Genomic DNA, 20858 nt, shown 5'->3' with positions numbered 1-20858 from the left:
CAAAATTTTAGTAAGTAGCATTAAAAATATTTTGCAACTCTAAATTTTTTATCGTGGTAAAATACACAGAACATGAAAATTTGTCATTTTAACCATTTTTAAGAGTTCAATAGCATGAAGTACATTGACATTGTTTTATAGCCATCAATACCATTCATCTCCATAACTTTCTGCCTTCCCAAATCAAAGCTCTGTATCGATTAAACAATAACTCCTCATTTTTCTCTTAACCCAGTGCCTGACAATTGTGATATTATTTTCTGTGGCTATTAACTTGACTACTCTAGGTATGTTATTTTGGTGGAATTATATGTGTCCTTTTGTATCTGGTTTATTCCCCTTAGCATAATGACTTTATCCATGTTGTAGCATGTGTCAACATTCCCTTTTTATGGCTGAATAATATTCCGCAGTATGCGTGGGCCACGTTTTGTTTATCTCCTTGCTCATTGATGGACATTTGGGTTTTTCCACCTCTTGGCTGTTGTGGATAATGTTGCTGTTAACATTGGTATATAAATACCTGAGTTCCTGGTTTTAATACTTTTGGGTATATACTCAGATGCGACATTGTTGGATGTATGGTAACTTTAATTTTTTGAGGAATGGCCATTCTGACTTTGATATATCAATGCAGAGGTACACGTGGGAATAGGTATATGAAAAGAAGAACATTTAGTTACCTTAGATTAGTACTTTTGTCCTTATGTTTTTTTTCCTATTTTTATTTTTCTCCTCCCAAGTACTTTTGCTTTTTTAGATTATTAAAATCTTTTTAACCATGATACATGTTAATATATAATGTAAAAATAAGTTATTTTTATTGTGGGAACATGCATATTATGACACAAGTAAACACAGTGTAAGATGCTTGCAGGTTCATTTCTCCCCCGTGTCTCCTGATCTCGGAGGATTTCTCCATCAGCCAATGGCATGATGAGGCTGGCTTTGACACTTGCCCTGGGGCTGGAGGCAAACCACTACTGCCTCAGTCTTAGCAGCAACATAGAACTCGATTGAGAAAGTCTTGCAACAAAGGGCAACAAACCCAGCTCTGCAGAATAGAATAATATTTAACACCATGTAGACTCGGAACACAGCTCTCTGGTTCTGAGATGACTATGTAGGAGAGCTACAGTTGTCAGGCATTAACTTGAGTGTTTCTGCACATGGCCCTGACTGCTCCATCCTGTTTGGATTTATGGGCCCTTCATACTGTCTTCTAATCCAGTACAGTTCTACATTATGCTCATGGAAGGCTCTTGTTCTTTCTCTAATAGTTCCTGCCTAGATATAGACTGCCATAGGACCTTTCTCTTCAGTGGATTTGTTTTTTTTTTTTTTCCTGAAAGGGAATTCAGCAGCTCAGAGGAAAGATTAGCACCCAGGATATTGAGACCTCTACACGGCTTCTTCCTTAGTCTTGATATGGGTTTCTCTCCCATACAGCAAGAAAGCAAATGCAATGTTATTGATCTGATTGAGGTTAAGTTGAGGAATGACCAATAATTACAGTTGATAAGGGATTTAGTATGATAAATTGTGGCATGAAATTTTTCACTCATGCGGCTAAACTTTTACATGGTCTATTTCCTAGGAGTGTTAGATTCTAAAGGTGCTTAAAAGACTTGAAACAACAATATTAAGCAACTTGTCCCCATTTCTCCTATTTATTTCCTCCATCTACAAACCTGGGGAGCATTTCCAGTTTAGTGAAGAAAATAACTATGCCCAGCATGACTTGTTTTGACTTATTTCTCCATAACACTATGACACTCTTAAAATCATTCAGCAGCTCACAAATACACTCCAGGAATTGCTCGTTTAGAATTATGATGTAATGTTTAAGGCAGACAGAAACAGTAATTAACACCTTCCACGGATATCCAAAGTGAAAGACAAGCCAGAATTATTATTGGCTCCTTGGCATGTAAGAGTAAGGAAGTTGTTTTTGTCTTTAAAAACAGCAAACTATCATCTTGAAAGTAGATTGAGCTGTCAGTTGCTTTCCCAGAATCTCCTCTTGGAAGGTTCTTAAACAAACATGGTGCAATCTATGGATCTCAAACTTCATCGTGCATGAGAATCACCTGGGTGGCTGGTTAAATTGCTAAGCTTCACTGCCAGTTTCTGATTCAGTAAGTCTGGGTTGGGGCCTGAGAACTTGCATTTCTAACAAATTTCTGGATGATGTTAATATGCTGGTTTTGCTACCATATGGTGAAAACCACTCGGGTTGCCGGTATTCAGAGTCCTGGCTGCTTATTGGAATTAGTTGGGGGGGGGGGGGAGGATTGGGAGCCTTTGAAGAATATTGATACTCTTCTTACCCCACAAACTAGTTGCATCAGAATTTCCTTTCATGTGGGGGAAGTTCAGGAATCAGGGTTTTTAATAACCTCCTTAGGTGACTCTGATGTGCATCATTGGGTTGGAGAGTATGTTGCCCGGAAGAAACACCAAAAGAGGAAGGTTTAGTTAGAGGACTAATATCTCCTAGTGGACTGAGCTTTGAAAGTGCCCTTTGAAGACTAAGTCACTACCATCATTTGCCCATCAGGCAGTTTACAGTTCACCATAAGGAGAATCAAACGCCTGATAGTTGCCACGTCCCACACCCCCTTTCTTGAGCTCATGATTGATGTTACTGTTTAGCTCTATAACGACTCATATTATTAATAATCTCTGATAATGCTTTCCTACTGAACTTGGTGCAGCTTCACAACCCTCCCCTCAGAGAACTCTGGGAGGCCAAATAGCAGAGACCCTCTCTGTTTAAAAACTGATTTCCTAAAGAAGCATTCAGAACACCAGGAAGAAGAAAAAGAAGGTTGAAGGATGAAGAGAACCATCTTTGGCGACATAGAATGCAGTGAGGTGGAGGACCTCACCTTCCCCAATTTCCTTAACTCTCTAAAGTGTATTTTGATTTTTGCAGTTTGTAAGACTTGGAGCAGCCATTCTTAACACTTGATGACACATGCAGGATTTTCTGATTCAGTACTTGAGAACTTGCATTTCTATCAGGTTCCCAGGTGACGCCAATGCTTTGTTTGGGAACTTGGAATTTGAGAACGGCTACTTTAAGATACTATTCAGCTATCAGAATGGTTAGAACAGCTGGATCTATTCAGATATTTTTTAACCAGAATTAAAAGGTTAAATATAGAATTCAGTTTATGTCAAATTAGATGCAGAATAGTAAGAACATTCCAGAATGATATGTTGAAAGGTTTTTATTATAAGCTCATTGGAATGGAGATCCAAGTAGTGTTTGGGTACTCAAGGTAAGCAACAGAATTATATTGATGAAAATCCCACTGCTTCCTAGGTATGTGTATTGGAAAACTGTCATTCACCCTGTTTATTCCATTCATAAGATAGGAATCAGTACCATTTTTTGTTTTCTAAGTTACTTTTTCTGGGAGTGTCTTATGATGTTGCCATGGACTAAAGTGGGTCATTTTGACCCAGTAGCTGTTTTGCATCTTACTAGGATCAGTTTTTTTTTTTTTTTTTTAAGGATCAGTTTTACCATGTCAATTTCTTAGCTAATGTTTCACTTGGATTACTTTGGTCACTTCCTGAGCACTTGATGGTGGTATTTTTAAAATAGTGTCGGGACGACTGAGTTGCTCAGTGCCTTTGGCTCAGGGTGTGATCCTGAAGACCTGGGATCGAGTCCCACATCGGGCTCCCTGTAGGGAGCCTGCTTCTCCGTCTGCCTGTGTCTATGCCTCTCTCTCTCTCTCTCTCTCTCTCTCTCTCTCTGTGTGTGTGTGTCTCATGAGTAAATAAATAAAATCTTAAAGTAAAAAAAAAATTTTTTTCCAAAGATCTAAAAATGTAACCCTTCTAGATAGAACTAAGTTGTAGTACTTATAAATTCTAACCTTTTTGACCAGGGTTCTTAGTAAAGGTAAAATGATAATGTTTGACGTTTATTGTGTCCTTAAACTCTTGTTTAGTCTTGCAAAGAGCTGAACTATCACCCTGACTCTGTCATGTCATCTTAAAATTCCCTCTTTCCCCATTCCCCTTTTTGATAAATTCACAGTGAGTACCTGCCTGAAATTGCACTTAGGATGCTACACTGATAATAGAATCTCGGTAAAATCATTCCAAAACTGTTGAATCGCATCAACTGTATCTTATTTTTGCCTTTTGGGACATTGCACTTGTTCTAGCTTCTTCTAGTCTATAGAATGAGTCTGGGTTTTGGAGGAAGTAGTCTGCTAGATTTCACTTGTTATGTGTTAAGCAGTATAATATATAGCAGTTCTTTCATCAGCCTGAATAAACGCCATGACTGGAGGACCTTCTTTTTCTAAGACACTTCAAACTTATACTCACTTGGCGCTTCTGTGGGTCTAAGGCTCCCCACCCACTGGTATCCTTCTTTCTGTGGCCAGGTCTGCAGATCCAGCCCACCAACAACTTCAATTTAAATAGATGTCAGAAAACCACTATCCTTGGGGCTGTTCCACATGTGGGAATTTTCCACATGTAGACTCTCACTCTGGGTTATGGAGTCAAGCAGCTACTTTTCATATTTTTCCAACAACAGGTGGCACTTATAATGACCCTTTAAAAAATTTATTCATTTGACAAGAGAGAGAAAGACAGCGTAGCAGGCAGAGGGAGAAGCAGCCTCCCCACTAAGCAGAGATCCCCATGCGGGGCTCAATCACAGGACCCCAGGACCCTGGGATCATGATCGGAGCCGAATTCCCCTTATTTTAATAGAACCCCAGTAATAAGACTTCCGTGGTCTTTAGAACATACCTTTTTTTGTACTTAGGAGTTGCCACATCCAGCATTTGTGATCAAGTCTTTAGCATGTTGCCTTTCTCTTAGATTACTGGCTCATAGTTCCAGTCTCTTTCATTCCTGGTCTGAACACTTTGACTGGCTTTTCAATGAAACAAGATGAGCAAAAGTTGTGAGAAAAATACAGGGCCATTTTTTGAGGACCCTTCTTATGGGGGAATGGATTTCAGTGTTGCCTTCCTGGGCTGAAGATGGGAACTCAATTTTGAGCAAATTTGCTTTGTATTTATTGCAGAGCTACTCCATGCCGAGTACTGTTCTATATATTCTGAGACCTAGATCTCAAGCTTACGCTCTGAGATAAGACAGGCACACAAAGTAAATGTGAGCTCTACAGTCATTTTCAAGGTACATACACGTATAAGATTGTATTAACAGAATAGTGAGCAGAATACCACGACGGCATATGGGTACAATTTATTATCCCTATTTTAGAGATGAGAGCACAGAGGTACAGAGAGGCTAAGTAACTATAGTGTGGGTGGTTTGCTGAAGCGTGTTCATTTTTCTGCTCCCAGAATAAAAACATGTGACCTACCACTGTTCTTCTTTTTCTAAGATTTTTATTTATTTACTCATAAGAGAGAGAGAGAGAGGCAGAAACACAGGCAGAGGGAGAAGCAGGCTCCATGTAGGGAGCCTGATGTGGAACTTGATCCTTGGACTTCAGGATCACTCCCCAGGCTGAAGGCAGCTCTAAACCACTGAGCCACCCGACTGCCCAATTGCTTACATTTTTAATGCTCAGCTATTCACTGAAACTTCTTTGTTAGGAATTTTTTTTTTCTTGCCAAAGGCAGGGATTAAACCACTGAACCACCCAGGGATCCTCCCTGCCACTGTTTATCTAAAGCCAGGAAAATGGAAGACTGGTGTCTGCCTCTCTCCTGGAAGAGAGCAGAGGCAGAGCTCGCTTGGTGTAAGCAAGGAGGAACTGGGTGCCCCGGGTCTTACAGGACAGGTCTACTTTTATGTGTAGCTAAACCTCTTCATTCTGTCAGTCAGACAAGGGTTCTGTGAAGGAAAACCACGGCTTGGAATCCTTGGGGAAGCATGGGAAGTATGAGCCTCCTTGAAAGGTCAACTTGTGCTGACGTCTGAACTTGCCATTAGTGACCATGGCGGCCTGTCATCCTCAGACTTAGTTTTTTCATGTGCAAAATGGGGGCAATGGTATCTGCGTCATGGGAATATTGGGAGGATTAAATAAGATGATGAATATGCTTGGTGGCAGCCACCACAACAAGGCCTACAGTTTCCCTGTGTTTCCTCTGTGCAGAGTGCCTGGTAAATAGGAAGTGCTTAATTAACAGAGCAGTTTATACTTGTTACTATTACTTAGCTCATCGACCCTATTTTATTGCTCTGCAGATCACCACTTTCCTTCTCTTTCTCCAACCACACTCTAAGCTCTTCACCTCCAGATGTTTTCCTGTTCTCTGCCCTCTCCTAAGCCCTCAATTCTGCTGTCTCCTGATACCAGATCATCCGTGTCCCCATAATAATTTGCAAACATTTCAGATCCAGCTGGTTTTGTCCTAGCATTCCCTCAAATTCCAGTGCTCAAAATTGTAGTTTTTGGTTTAGAAATGAAAGTTTATCTAGTTTATTCATAAGCCTTGTGCTTATAGAGTATGATCTCAATATTGCAGGGTGATTAGAAAGGATGAAATGCCAAAATCATTAGGCCTTCTACAGAGTTAAAGAATGGTATAATTTTGCGAAATAGTGGAAATATGCGTTTTGAATAGGACTTAAAAAACTGTTACTCACTTCCGTTTCCTTCCTGCAGAGATTACTGAGAACATTAAGTAACAGTTTATGATTGACTGACTCAGCATCACTCACTGGACTGTTTGTCATTAACTGTGCTCTAGAAGTGGTGCCTTCAAGGACTGCTTAGTTGGGTATGGCCAGCCTCTAGCAGCCACCTTCATGTTGTGCCTGAGAAGTCTCACCCAGGAGACTAATGGGAATGTTGCCACATTCAAAGTGCATAGTTCCTTTGGAGTAATCTGATCACTGACTAAAAACATGGTGGTATTGAGAAATTGTGGTTTTTGGTGTAATGATTGGAGTTATATATTTTTTAAAGATTTTATTTATTTTAGACAGAAAGAGCGTGCACTTACATGTGGAGGGGAGGGGTAGAGGGAGAGAGAAACCCAAGCAGACTCTTCTCTGGGGATCTTAAGCACCTCATCTTCATTCCCTGTTGTAATCTCTAACTTTTGAGTGTTGTAGACTCTTCCTTTTGGACTTACTCTTTTTTCTTAAGATTTATTTTTTGAGAGAGAACACAGAGAGAGGGAGGGTGCAAGAGTCTAAAGCAGACTCCCCACTGAACATGGATCCCAATGTGGGGCTTGATCTTACGACCCTGAGATCAGACCTAAGCCCAAACCAAGAGTTGGACACTCAATCAACTGTCCCACCCAGGAGCCCTTGTAGTTATATTTTTAAAAATAATTTTTATATTTAAAAGATACACACTGAAGTTTGAATTGATAAAATGATATGGAATTTGAATTTTACCTCTAAATAACATCGTTTGGGGTACCTGGCTGGCTTAGTCTGTAGAACATGCAACTCTTGATCTCAGGGTTGTAAGTTCAAGCCCAATGTTGGGCATGGAGCCTACTTAAATAATAATCTAGTTCCAATTGTGGGGTAGTGAGGGAAACGGTTAGGAAAAGACCTGAGAATTGTTCAAGCTGAGTGATAGGTACATGGCAGTACCTTATCTTCTTCTATTTCTGTATACTTTTGCAATTTTCTACAATAGAAATGAATTCTTAGGTGCATAGTCCTAAGCGAGGCTTGAAAGGCTCATCTCTGAGTAGCAGTGAGTGAACTTTAGTACACAAAGTGCCATTCTGTGGTTGTTTGAGTCCTTTTAGGCTTGTGCAGATCCTAGGTGAGCTTTCCATGGTGTTGGGTAGTGTTTTTGTGTCTGTCACATGTTGAACGTGTGCCCAATGAATACTGAATGAGTAAATGAAAGCAAAGACGCTCAAAGCCCTGATGCTTCTCCTTCTTATCTTTGCAGCGGAGCCCAAGGGGAATATGCTGGGCTGGCCACTATCCGAGCTTACCTTGATGGGAAAGGAGAGGGACACAGGACAGTGAGTATGGACACATGGTGTGGTTGCTCACCACCAGGTGGCAGTGGGTCTAACTCTCAGCATCCCTTTGTTTTGTGGTACACTCCCTCTAAGCCTTCTTAAAGGCAGTTAGGGAACAGATAATCAAGAAACAGATTTCTTTGAACTGGCCATTACAGTCCTTGCCCCCAAGATATTTCACTGGACCATCTTAAGGGAGACCATTTGGAGATTAAAGGTTTTTGTTCAAACTGAGTCTTTAAAAGTTGGCCAGTTTTTAGATTCTTCATAGTAAAATACAGGCAACTAGCCACGATTAATCTCCTGGCTGTAATAAAACCAGAAATGGACTGAGATTGGGCCACCACCTACTGTACCTCATTTACTTGGGCAGCATGAATGAGCCTGGCAGATTTTTCTCTAACTCTCCTGGGAGCAAAGGAAGGAAAAGACAGAAATATTACCATTTCAGGTCTCCTTTCCCTGGCTCAGCCCTGGCCTTAGGCCTGGGCAAAGAACAGAGACCAACTTTTAATTGTCCTGTAACTCTTACTGTGACTAGGCACAGTTCTCATTTCTGTATACTCAAAAAATATTTATCAAGGGGTACCTGGCTGGCTCAGGTGGTAGAGCATGTGACTCTTAATCTCAGTATCAGGAGTTCGAGCCCCATGTTGGGTATCTATATTACTTTTAAAAAGTAGAGGAAGAGGGAGAGAGTGAGAAACAATCCCAAGCAAGGCTCCAGGGCCAGCATGGAGCCCAATGTGGGGCTGGATCCAACCACCCCAAGATCATGATCTGAGCTGAAATAAGAATTGGATACTTAACTGACTGAGCCATCCAGGTGCCCCATACATTTTAATAAAATATTTACTGAATAATTAAATTCCCTTTTGAGGACTGTCATCTCTAAGCAGCAAAAGAGGAAGTGGAGCAGAGTTCATGGTTCTGCTTCAGTTTTTGCTTTAGATATGAGAGTCTATCTCCAGGGTCCAAACTGCTCATCTGTGTCCGTATAGGGACCATCAGGTGCTAATAGGCTTACCTGGGTTCCACTAATCCCTAGACTCAGCGTTTCTAGCAGTTATCTGATATAGGCTTCAAAGTGTGGTAAAAGACAGTATGGTTCTGAAGTGTTCATTTTGGTGATGATTAACACTAAACTAGAACTTCCACTGAGCTGTGGACTGGAGTTCTTAGAGGGAGCAGTGGGTAGGGGTTGGGAGCAAGACAAAAGTGACAGGTCATCCCACGAGAGTTAGAGAAAAATGTGCCAGGCTCATTCTGGCTGCCCCAGTAAGTGAGATACAGTAGGTGGTGGCCCAATCTCAATACATTTCTGGTTTTCATTAAAACTAGAAGTGGGATCCCTGGGTGGCTCAGCAGTTTAGCGCCTGCCTTTGGCCCAGGGTGTGATCCCGGAGTCCCAGGATCGAGTCCCATCACAGGCTCTCTTTGAGGAGACTGTTTATCCCTCTGCCTATGTCTTTGCCCCTCTCTCTGTTTCTCTCATGAATAAATAAATAAAATCTTTAAAAATAAAAAAAAAACAACTAGAAGATTATTTATGGCTAGTTGCCTGTATTTTGCACCGAAGAATCTAAAAGCTGTTTCACTTCGCTTTCAAAAAAGGAGGAAAAAAGAAAACATTTTCTTCCCCTTCTCCTGTGTCTATCCTGATTCCACACATGTATTTTTCCCAGACCTTTATGCTAGTTAAGGAGTAGAATTGATTTTTAAAGAATTTTGAAAAAGAGATCACTCACTAGTTGAATAATTATTCAGTACTGGTCACATACAATGTACTATGTGTGCCCTTCCAGAGTTAAATCAGGTCATAAATCAGACACACGTAGTCCCGGACACACCAACTTGGTTTTTTAGTGGTTTTGAATTCCTTAATTTTCTAAGGAAAGGTTAGTTTAGAACTAGAATTATTCTCTGGACTTCAGGCTCAGCACTGTCATAGTATCAGAAGGGAAACATTGAAAGTCCTCTTGTCCAGGGAAAGGATGCCAGGTGACTGACATTAAAAGTCCCCTTTACGTTTTTCTTCTTTGGCTTCCTTGTACTGAGGTAGCTCCTGGAATTCTTCCTTGTTCTACTCGTACCCACAAGTTATCTGGGGATCCTGGGAAGGGATCCGTTCATCCTGTGTGAACATCTCCACATTGCCTCCTTTGCCTCATGCCCTACCTGCCCAGAGGTTTTAGAGAGAGGTGGCCTCTGAGATCTACACTGTGGTACTTCTGGAAGGCCAGCAATGAGCTAATAACAAAGGGCCAGTTAACATCCAGGTCCTGTCCACTCTGATGCTTCCCACCCCTCATTGTTTCTTAGTTCTCCAGCAGGACACCAGGAAGTATCTATGAAGGTCCAGGAGTTGGGGACCAAAGCAGAAAGGTCAAGGAGAAAAGATTTTGAAAGAACTTTTGACTGGACCTGGGCAGAGTTCTTCTGACTCATGGATCTTTTCTTGATCCATTTCCTTTTCTAGGTTTTCTAGCCCTCTCTTCTCTCTGTCTGTCCCCCAGTGTGTGATGTTTCTTCACTGACCATTGTCCACACTGCCATCACCACAGTGTCCTTGTTCTATTCTGAAGGACAAAGGGAAGCTAGGACACAGCAGTTGGGGGAGGGCTGAGAGAGTGAGAGGCAGAGAAGGCCACCCAGGCTGTGAGCTTGTAGAAATACAGAACTCTGAAGTTTTGAAATGTTGGGATCCTTTCTAGATTAAAGATTTTAATTAAAGCCAACGTTTTCAGTTGGAGAAGAAAATGAGTTATTGCTCAAATAATCAGGGAGGATTTTTCCACATCAGAGAAGTCGAAGGCAGCTGCTCCTGCACAATAGACTCTAATGGGATCCAGTAAAATATACCCTTTTTTGAAAAGGAGTGTAGGGAAATCATGTACAATAGAACCTCCCAGATTCCTTATGCTTCTCCTTATTTCAAGCTGCTTTGGTCAGTTATTTTCACATTTGTCTTAGGTTAAATTTCAGACGTTCCTAAAATGAAATAGCCATTGATTGATTTACTGCATTAATTTGGGAGAATACAAATCTATTTATTTATTTATTTTTATTTGTTTATTTTATTTTATTTTTTTTACAAATTTAACAAATACTTACCAGGCACTGTCTTCAACCCTACATAATTAATAATTCAATTTGCTAGTCAAATAGTAACTCAGATTGCTGATCAGAGATGAAAATAACCTCTAGAAAACACCAAAACCCACTCCTGCTTGCTAAATGTGTATGGGAATATTTTTCTCTTCCCAACTGCCTGAGACAAAGTAGTAGCCTTTGGTTGTTAGATTTTATTAGTAGTAAAAAATTTATTTCCCTTGTAAAGGAGCACTCCTTAATACTTTACTCATCCAGCAAGTGTTGGAGGATGAGCTGTGGGTTGAGTCTATGCTGGGTACATTGGGGAGTTGGAAAAATAGAGCATCTACCTAAATGGGCATTAATGCATGAAAGAGGATTGTTTTGTATAAAGTAAAGAATCAAATCTGAGTCCTATTATTTCCCTGATCTTTGTGACCCCACAATTTTAAAGTGAGGAAAGATTAACATTAAAAAATTTCCCCCCAAATTATTAAAGTTTCTTACTTCCACATAGAAAACCAGAAGTGTATAATAGCAACATATAAATGAGTCATGGTCAAAACCTTATATTTTTTCTTTCTGCTGCCTTATATTAGGATATGTATTAGTTTCCTGTGGTTGCTGTAACAAATTCTCACAAACTTCGTGGCTTGAAAAAACAAAAATTATTTTCTCCGTTTCAGAGTCCAGGAGTCTGAAATTAGTTTCCCTTGGCTAAAATCAAGGTGTTGGCAAGGCTGGCTCCTTCTGGAGGATCCAGGAGAGAATCTGATTCTTTGCCTCTCTGGAGGCTTCCTGTATTCGTTGGCTTTGGGTCCCTTCCTGCTATGATTCTATCCTCTTCTTCATTCATGAAATTTTCTACTTACTTTGTAGTCAAACCTCCTTCTGCCTCCCTCTGCTAAGAATACTGGGGGATATATTTAGAACCTAACTGATAATCCAGATTTCAAGATCCTTAATTTCTCATTTCAAGAGCCTGAATTTAATCACAGTTACATAATCCTTTTTGCTATAACGTAACATCCATAGACTCTGGGGATTAGGATGTGGACATTTGGGGGGCCCATTATTCAGTGTACCCCAGGATGGTTGACATTTTGGCTTGAATTTACTTCAGCAGAACTTCCCTGGTATAAATTCTTAGGCTTTGAATCAATATTTTATATTCATTAAAATTTTTAATTTGAATATAGTTGAATATATTCATTTTTAATATTTGCCTTTTCCTTCTTGATCAGTGTTCTGCCCAGAAGGGATCCTTTTATCCAAAGGTCGTGTGGGAGAATAAAAATACTTTATGGGAAAGGACAAGTGACTTTGGTTCTGAGAAATTAAAGAAATTCAATACAATAGGGAAGCATTTATTTTTTTTTATTTTTTAAAGATTATTTATTTATTTATAGAGACACAGAGAGAGAAAGAGAAAGAGAGAGAGGCACAGAGACACAGACAGAGGGAGAAGCAGGCACCATGCAGAGAGCCTGATATGGGACTCCATCCTGGGACTCCAGGATCACACCCTAGGCTGCAGGCGGCGCTAAACCGCTGCAGCCACCGGGGCTGCCCAACAGGGAAGCATTTAAAGTAGAAAAAGGATTTGAGGACAACACTGAATAACCAGCGTGAGATCAGTCACCGTTCCAAAGAGGCACAAGCTTTCCGTCAACAGAAGAGTGACAGCTTGCCTTTGTGTGCACACGTGTTTCCTTGAGTAGACAACTTTGCTGTTTTGGAGGAAATAGCTGTTAGCGAAGGTTTCCCTTCACAAGCCCATTTCTATAATGCCCATCCATTTCTCTCCAAGGGGTTGCAGCACTACTGGCCCTGGGATTCAGAAGAAGGAGGATTATTTTCAGGGTGATCATTGCTTTTCTCCTTGTTGCTTTCTGTTGGTAGAAGCTCTGTGATGCATTTTCCTGTAGTGCAGCATCATCAGATCTACCAGAGCATGTGTGTTTGCTTGTGTTCACGTGATTTGTAGGAGGACATAAATGATTTAAATCTGGGAATTCTAAAATTGTACCCACCATCCACCTTCTGCAAAAATTCAGCTCATCTTTAAATGCTAGCTTAGGCTCTGGCTCTTGAAACATTTCCCTTTACCTCTTCTACTGAAGTGACACCCCCTTATTCTGAGTTCCTGTGGCACCTGTTTATACATTTGCCAGCATTGTCTGTTGAACACAGGGCAGGGGTTGACTGGTTTTCATGTTCACCTTATGATTCTTGTGGCAACTAACAATTCATTGCACAGAGTAAGCATCCAGTAAACGTAATTGATGTATCAGCACTGAAAGGCCTTGGACTTAAGTCTGCCATCATCATCTCTCCTGGACCTTGGCAATGCCAAGCCAGAGCACTGAAGCTGTGATGTGGGCACTTGGGTCCTAGTGTTTAATTTCTAACTTTGTGTTCTTTTTTTTTTTTAAGATTTTCTTTTCATTTATTCATGAGAGACAGACAGAGGCAGAGACAAAGGCTGAGGGAGAAGCAGGCTCCCTGTGGGGAGCCTAATGCGGGACTTGATCCCAGGACCCCGGGATCAGGACCTGAGCCAAAGGCAGAGATGCTCAGCCACGAAGCCACCTAAGTGCCTCCTAACCTCATGTTCTTATAAGATGCTTTCTACATATTATAGCTGAGGCAGGGTGAGAATAAGCCTGGGTCTGGCTTTTGGTGTGCTGAGATGAGGGAGGAGAGTACTAATTAATACTACACAGGTCTTTAAATAGTAATATTTGTGGTTTCAAATGCAGAGTCCTCTTTTGGACGTTGTTTTACAATACAGAAATAATGAAATTGTTACAGATTTTAAGGTTTAATAATCAGTTTAAATAGAGCACGCGGTGCCTATTTAATCTGTGCTCCAAGCATGTTGTAGGACTTTTCTGCCATGGATAACATGGTGATAGTTTTTTCTCCTTCCTTTCATTCCGTTCCTAAGGTTTGCCTCATTCCAAAATCAGCACATGGGACCAATCCTGCAAGTGCCCACATGGCAGGCATGAAGATTCAGCCTGTGGAGGTGGATAAATACGGGAATATCGACACAGCTCACCTCAAGGCCATGGTACCCATCTTCCACTAAACAGATGGGCGAGGTCTGGGTTGGGAAAAGATGGTGGGGAGAAGGGACTGGATAGCTTAGATCAATATTGTCTTGCTTTGCATTCTAATGAAAAGACTGCACTTTCCCCTCTAAATGGGTCTGGGGAAAATGGCATAAATCAGAAAACCTAACCATCTCTATTAGAAAAATAAAAAGCAACAGTCACATTTTTGGTCCATAATAAAACTGAACATAGTCTACTTCCTTCACTAACAGGCAGAAGGTCTTTTAAACTGCAATCCCATCCTCTTAATGCATATGTAAGAAACTAAATGAATTATTCATGGGTAGTAAGGCTACCCGTTGCAGCGCCTGCCTGCCTCCTCCTTCCTGCCCAGCCGTTCTGTTCCCTTCTTCCCCCCATTAATAATCAAACTGGCAGTCACAGTTATTATCGCTCTTTGTATTGGGAATTAAAACATAAATGTATTTTGCAAATGGATGTGACCGTCCCAGCCACACCTGCCAAATTTCGGACCACATGCCACCCTCCTTCCTGCAACACCAACCCCCATTCCCAACCCCACAACCTCCAGCAGGAGGTTGCCTAGCAACCGTATCTGCCTTCCACTGGTGGACTGGAGGCTGCATCTTAAGAGGGAAGGAAATCGGTTGAATAGCAATGTGATTTTTGTTGGGATTACTAGGCATGGAGTCCAAGGACTTCATGTAACTACCTTCATGTAAAGGAAGGTGAAAACCCACAGCACTGCTCATCTCTCTCATCCATCCCCACCCTTCCAGAGCCCCATGAAGGTTTTACTAATAGATATTCTGGGACAGTAGTTGTAATTGCTAAGTTTCCCCAATATAGGATATGACCTTTAAAAAATGTTTTTTTTTTCCGCTTCCACATGAGTATGCTCTGACTCACTGGCCAGAAAAACAGGAACGTGCCTCTTATATGTTTGCTTTCTGTGAAAAGGAAACGTAAGGAAGATTTCTTTTTACCAGAGCAGAACACTCCTTTATGGGAATTCTAATTTCAACAGAATGAGAGGGAAATGGAATAGGGGTGGGTATGGCAAGATGAGCAGAGAGATTAACTGTGAGAACAGACATATCTGGAACCAAAAAGATCTAAAATAATTAGTGAAAAAATAAATAAATAAAATAATTATTGATTTGACTAAAACCAAAGGAAAACCTTGGGGAGTTGCATCTAAGATACTCCAAAATCTTCCTAATAGTCTTTTAGATCTTGATCATGAAGACTTAGCCTGAATGGGATTTTGTTATTTCTTGGAATGACTTAAGAAAGGAGTAATGGCGGTTAATCTTTATTGTCATCATATCTTGAGATAATTCCAGAAATGAAAAGACCAAGACTTCATCTTTCCCAATCCTTTAAAGAAAAACAAAGGGGTTTGCCAATAAAGATACATTTCCTCCTTTGTCTCCCTCTGCTCTTTTCTTATCTTACAGGTGGATAAACACAAGGAGAACCTGGCAGCAATCATGATTACATATCCATCCACCAATGGAGTGTTTGAAGAGAACATTGGTGACGTGTGTGACCTGATCCACCAAAATGGGGGACAAGTCTATCTAGATGGGGCAAATATGAATGCACAGGTGGGCAATGCAAGAGGGACTTCCTGAAACAATGGTTAAATCAAAAAAAGATTTTTTCCTCTGACTTCTAGACAGTGTCTTAAACATGATACTGAATTCAAACTGGTGGTTGACTTTTTTTGTTGCCAATTTCAAGCAAAGTACGGCAATTTCACTGAGATTAGATTTGACGGAAGTGATGGAGCGGTTGGGGGAGTAAGTAAAGAGATTGACAGGAAGCAGGGAATGAGAACTGAATGTCCTCAGTTTGTCAGAGATTATGATCTTTCTCAAGGTGCTATCAGTAGGAAAGTTACCCAACTGACTCCCTTCCTAAGGGATCTCAGACCCAAGTTCTGGTCACTGGATTTTGGTCCCCCACAACATGGCATGACAATGGATAAGCCATTAATCTGGCTTCGACTTGCTAAGTGTATAGTGGCTGAATAGTTCAGTCCTTCAAGGGCGAATCCTGATTATGTGTGTGTATATATGTGTATATGTGTGTGTGTGTGTGTGTAAGAGATAGACAGAGAAGAGAGAGGGGAGAGAGGGAGAAGGTTCTGTGTAATGTACACCACTGAGCGAATGCCGTAGGGGCTATTGGAGTAGAAGAGGTCATCATTTTTCAGACTTTTCCTGACTTATTGGTCATTGTTGTGGTTATGATTGTGGGTTGTTTTTGTTTGTTTGGTTGGTTGGTTTTACTTTACCATTTCAAATTCTTTCTTCTTTATTTCTGTCTGATTCCCTTTTTAAGTGTGGTTCAGAGATTGTTTATTGCTTCAATAGCATTAATGCACTCTTCATCTTTGACCATGTTGAAAATTAGCCCTAATGCCAAAGTGGCAGGAATGCCTGTTGAATGTTGTGGCTGGTATTAAGTTGGCCTCAGGAAAACTATCAGCCTTCCTTCCTTTTCCTTGGCTCAGCATCCTCTCAGCTACCCAAAGTTCATGATACTCAAAGCTAACCATGCAACGGGTGGTACCATTCCTGGGGTAAAAGTAATGTGTTTTTGCAGCAAGGAGGTACTTCCCTTTCTTTCGCTCAGTGTGCTTCCTCTCCTCCCTCTTGTGGTGGAAAATTAGGAATTGACGATATATTCAAATCTGTATTTTAAAAACTAAATTAGGCTAAATGGTCAGTTGCTGTTTCCATAGAAACCATAAACCAGGCTGCCTATGGGACGCAAGGTTTTGACTGCAGAACTTGGCCAGAATTGAGAACATTTCTGTGAAGAACTCTGAATGCCTTTTCTCTGAGGGAAGAGACGGCAGCAAACAGCATGGCCGCCTTTCTAGAGCACCCTTTCAAGCTCTTGACTTTTGATTTTGGCTCTTTCCCTTTGTGGTAGGTGGGAATCTGTCGTCCTGGAGATTTTGGGTCTGATGTCTCACACCTAAATCTTCACAAGACCTTCTGCATTCCCCACGGAGGAGGCGGCCCTGGCATGGGGCCCATCGGCGTGTGAGTTCTGGGCTGCTTGTTTCAGGAAGGTTTTAGAGACTGAGGATGAAAGAATGACCCCAAAATCGCTGTTCCTCTCATCAAGATCTTCAAGTGTCATGGACACCTTCAATCTAGTATGCCAGTGGGGGCTGGGAGAGAAGCAGTGAGGGTGATTCAGGGAATGTCCAAAGAAGAGCATAAGTAGATTTTACTAACCACAGTGCTTGACTGGCCACACTAAGCTCCTAGTCGGGCATGACTAGTGCAGTTTTGTTAACAGAGCAATGAATAGGGTTTTTTTTTCTGGAGCATTATGGATCTGAACTGGATTATTCGCACCTACAGGGACCTCTTAGACTTGAACTTAGATTGCCAAGCAGCCCTTTTCTTTTTTTCTTTTCTTCTCTTCTCTTTTTTCTTTTTTCTCTCTCCTTTCTTTCTTTCTTTCTTTCTTTCTTTCTTTCTTTCTTTCTTTCTTTCTTTCTTTCTTTCTAAAAAAGAAATCAGCTGATGGTTACATTGAAAGTGAATTATCTATGACCAACAAAACGAATTCATAGGAGAAAAGTGCTTGCCAAGGACTGGGGAACAGGGACGTGGGTAGGGTGAAGTTGGTAAAGGGTACAAACTTTAAGCTATAAGATGTCTAACATGGTGATTCTAGTTGATAATACTGTATTGTATACTTGAAATTGCTAAGAGAATAGAACTTTAACTGTTAGGAAGGAAGGAAGGAAGGAAGGAAGGAAGGAAGGAAGGAAGGATGGAAGGAAGGAAGGAAGGAAGGAAGAAATTGGATGCAAAATGTTGAACATTTTGCAGCCTGGAATTTTATTACATCTGAGATAAGGAGGAAACAAACCTCATTACTAGAAATAATTGGATGAGGTCAGAATAACACTAAAGGAATATTTTGTAGCTGCTGATAACTTTTTACACTGTGAAGTTGAATCATCTTCTGAAAACGATGCTGAACAGCCATTTCTTAAGTTTCTTCAGTTTTCCAAAAATGAATCAAAGGGGTCCAGTCTTCAGGATCCTGGGAAGCTGGCCCTCTTGCTTTTTTTTTCACTTTTCTTTTTGATTATTTATAGCAAGTAGGGGCGCCTCAGTACCTCAGCTGTGGGGGAGGTGGGTGAGTGATGTTCACATGCTGGCCTTTGATATATATAGGCCCATGGGCCTCCTTCTTACCAGCATTGTCTATCCGTTAGTTGTCTTGGGAAGGAATGTGGGGGTGTGGGGCTGGGAGGTCTCTATATCTTGGTGAGTCCATGCAGTGCAAGGTATTTCATTGCTCCCTATCTCTGCCAAATCCTCTGCCATAGTTCTAGGGTGAGCCACTGGGACACTGGCTGGTGAAGAGGAGGAGGGAAGGAATACTTCCTGAACATATATTTCTTAGCAAGTGTCAATCCTTTGAGTTCTTCTACTAGGAATAGAGCTTTCTGGGAGGACTCAGCCCTTGCCTGTTTGGTTGGTCTGGATCTTTTTTATATCTTCTGAATTTGTGTTTAAAAATAACAGGAAGAAGCATCTTGCCCCTTTCCTGCCCAATCATCCCATCGTTTCGGTAAAGCCAAGTGAGGATGACCGGCCTGTGGGTACTGTCAGTGCAGCCCCATGGGGCTCCAGTTCCATCTTGCCCATTTCATGGGCCTACATTAAGGTGAGGCCTGTGACTACATTAGGTGGGCAAGGGATGTGATATGTGGGTGGGAACTAAGACTGCATACTTTCTCCTTAAAAATGAAGATATCCAGGGGTGCCTTGGTGGCTCAGTCAGTTAAGCATCTGACTCTTGATCTCAGGGTCTGAGATTGATCCCCACATCAGCCTCTCTGCTCAACTCAGAGTCTGCTACACATTCTCTCTCTGGCTGTCCCTGCCTCTTTCCCCTTACTCTCTCAAATAAAAAACAAATAAAATAAAAAAAAAAGAAGAAATCCATGATCTGAGATGTGGTTCAGTGAAGATTGTTGACTTAGGTGGAAGAAATCTTAAAGAGATCAGTTAACTTTATTTCATCTCTTCTTCATGATGCTATTTCCTTTGCGTTCTCATAGTGGGTTTAACATCACAGAAACTGAGATGCCAGATATATTTTTCCATGAGTCATATGGATGTTCTGGGTATGTCATTTAGTTTCCTGTAGGATTTGGATAGCTTCTTGTAGGTGAAAAACACATACTAATTATTACACTTGGTTGAGATTCTGGGATAAATTTTAGGAAATAAATCTCACTTTGTTTTATATTTTGTAGGAACCTGGAGGATAAGATTAAAAAGTAGCAGAAATTTTGCTTATGTGGTAGTTTCCCAAAGCTCTTTGCCCTTTAGAGCCTGTGGAACTGTAACTCTCCAGGGTAATTACACTTTGTTAGAGAACGGCTTTCGTTTCTTTGTGTTTCTCCAAAAAACTCCAGGGCCAGAGTTTCTTCAATACAGCTCTTGTTCAAACTGGCCTGCCTACCTCCTGGGCTGACAAGACCGTGCATTGGATAGGAACACTTGTTCAGCAGCTAATTAGGGCAGCTTTCCCAAACTGGCTTCCCTCCTTAAAAGAACGTGGCTTCTGCTGAAACAAGACTCCACAACTCAGCTATGCAAATCATGCTGGATGGTTCTCTGGGGCTGGCTGTTATTTTTAAACAGTGTGGCATTTATGATTCTTAATGAAAACTTTCTGGGAGGCTGGAACAACAATTCTGTACCTCAGAGACTAAAACCTAAAACAATACTTGAGTTGTTTTACAAATAGTAACAACAAAAACTATCATAATCAAGGTCTGCTTCTTTGCAGTTAGAATCTTATTCCCAGGTTCCTTTCGGTCCTTAGATTGTATAAACTTGGATTATTTGTTATGGATGTATTTGGGTTAGAGATTATTTCCCACATACAGAAAATAAATGCCCCAAAGCTGGTTTGGCCATATACCAGGAATACCAGACGGAACCTCAGTTAGGGAGCCTGGGTGGCTCAGTCAGTTAAGTATTTGCCTTCAGTTTAGGTCATGATCGTAGAGTCCCAGGATCAAGCCCTGCATCTGGCTCCCTGTTCAGCAGGGAGTCTACTTCTCCCTCTGACCCTCCCCCACTTCTCATGTTCATTCTCTCTCTAATAAATAAATGAAATCTAAAAAAAGAAATGAAATAGGTTTTAAACTACCCCTCTGACCTTGACCCCTCTCTTTATTTCAGGCTGTTGTTACTGGTCACTTGGGCTCTAGAATTACCTTTTTTCCCTGCTGCAGTCCATCTTGGACACTCCCTAGAGGGCTGCAAGATTTCCCCTAAGAGCTCAAATTATCTTCTGGTTTCCTTTTTTGCCTTTACTGCTCAGTCTTAGTAGCCTACACAGAATCCTTAAGGGATTCTTCCCAAAGTGCACATGCCTAGGCCCTATCCCAGAGAGAATCACTCAGCATATGAGGGGTAGGGCTTGGGCCATCAAACTTTCCAAGTGACTCTGATGCATGAGTTAAGAGCCACTGGCTGGCTGAACCCATTCCAAGTTCTTAATAGCAGAGGTTCAAGGCTTGCACAAGGTCACACAGCCCACCAGCCTGTACAGTAATCCCTGGACTGCTCTTGTACAGCTGGGTTTTTGCCATTCATGTCACCTGGAGCACCTTCCCTTTTCTTTTGCCTTTCAAATTCTACCCATTTTTCGATTTTTTTTTTAAAAG

At 41.2% G+C, this 20858-nt stretch overlaps 1 protein-coding gene across 1 annotated transcript in view; it reads left to right on the top strand.

The window, feature by feature from the left end:
* GLDC (glycine decarboxylase) overlaps positions 1-20858 on the top strand; it is a 92621-nt gene that overhangs the window by 55697 nt on the left and 16066 nt on the right. Inside the window, exons 16-20 of the mRNA XM_025432363.3 lie at positions 7880-7955; positions 13999-14124; positions 15589-15738; positions 17075-17187; positions 18697-18838. Of these exons, the coding sequence (XP_025288148.3) occupies positions 7880-7955; positions 13999-14124; positions 15589-15738; positions 17075-17187; positions 18697-18838 (607 nt within the window). The remainder of the gene's footprint in view (positions 1-7879; positions 7956-13998; positions 14125-15588; positions 15739-17074; positions 17188-18696; positions 18839-20858) is intronic.

This window comes from Canis lupus, chromosome 11 (assembly GCF_003254725.2).
Source record: "Canis lupus dingo isolate Sandy chromosome 11, ASM325472v2, whole genome shotgun sequence".
Taxonomy (NCBI): Eukaryota; Metazoa; Chordata; class Mammalia; order Carnivora; family Canidae; genus Canis; species Canis lupus.
This window is presented reverse-complemented; position numbering and strand designations above follow the sequence as displayed.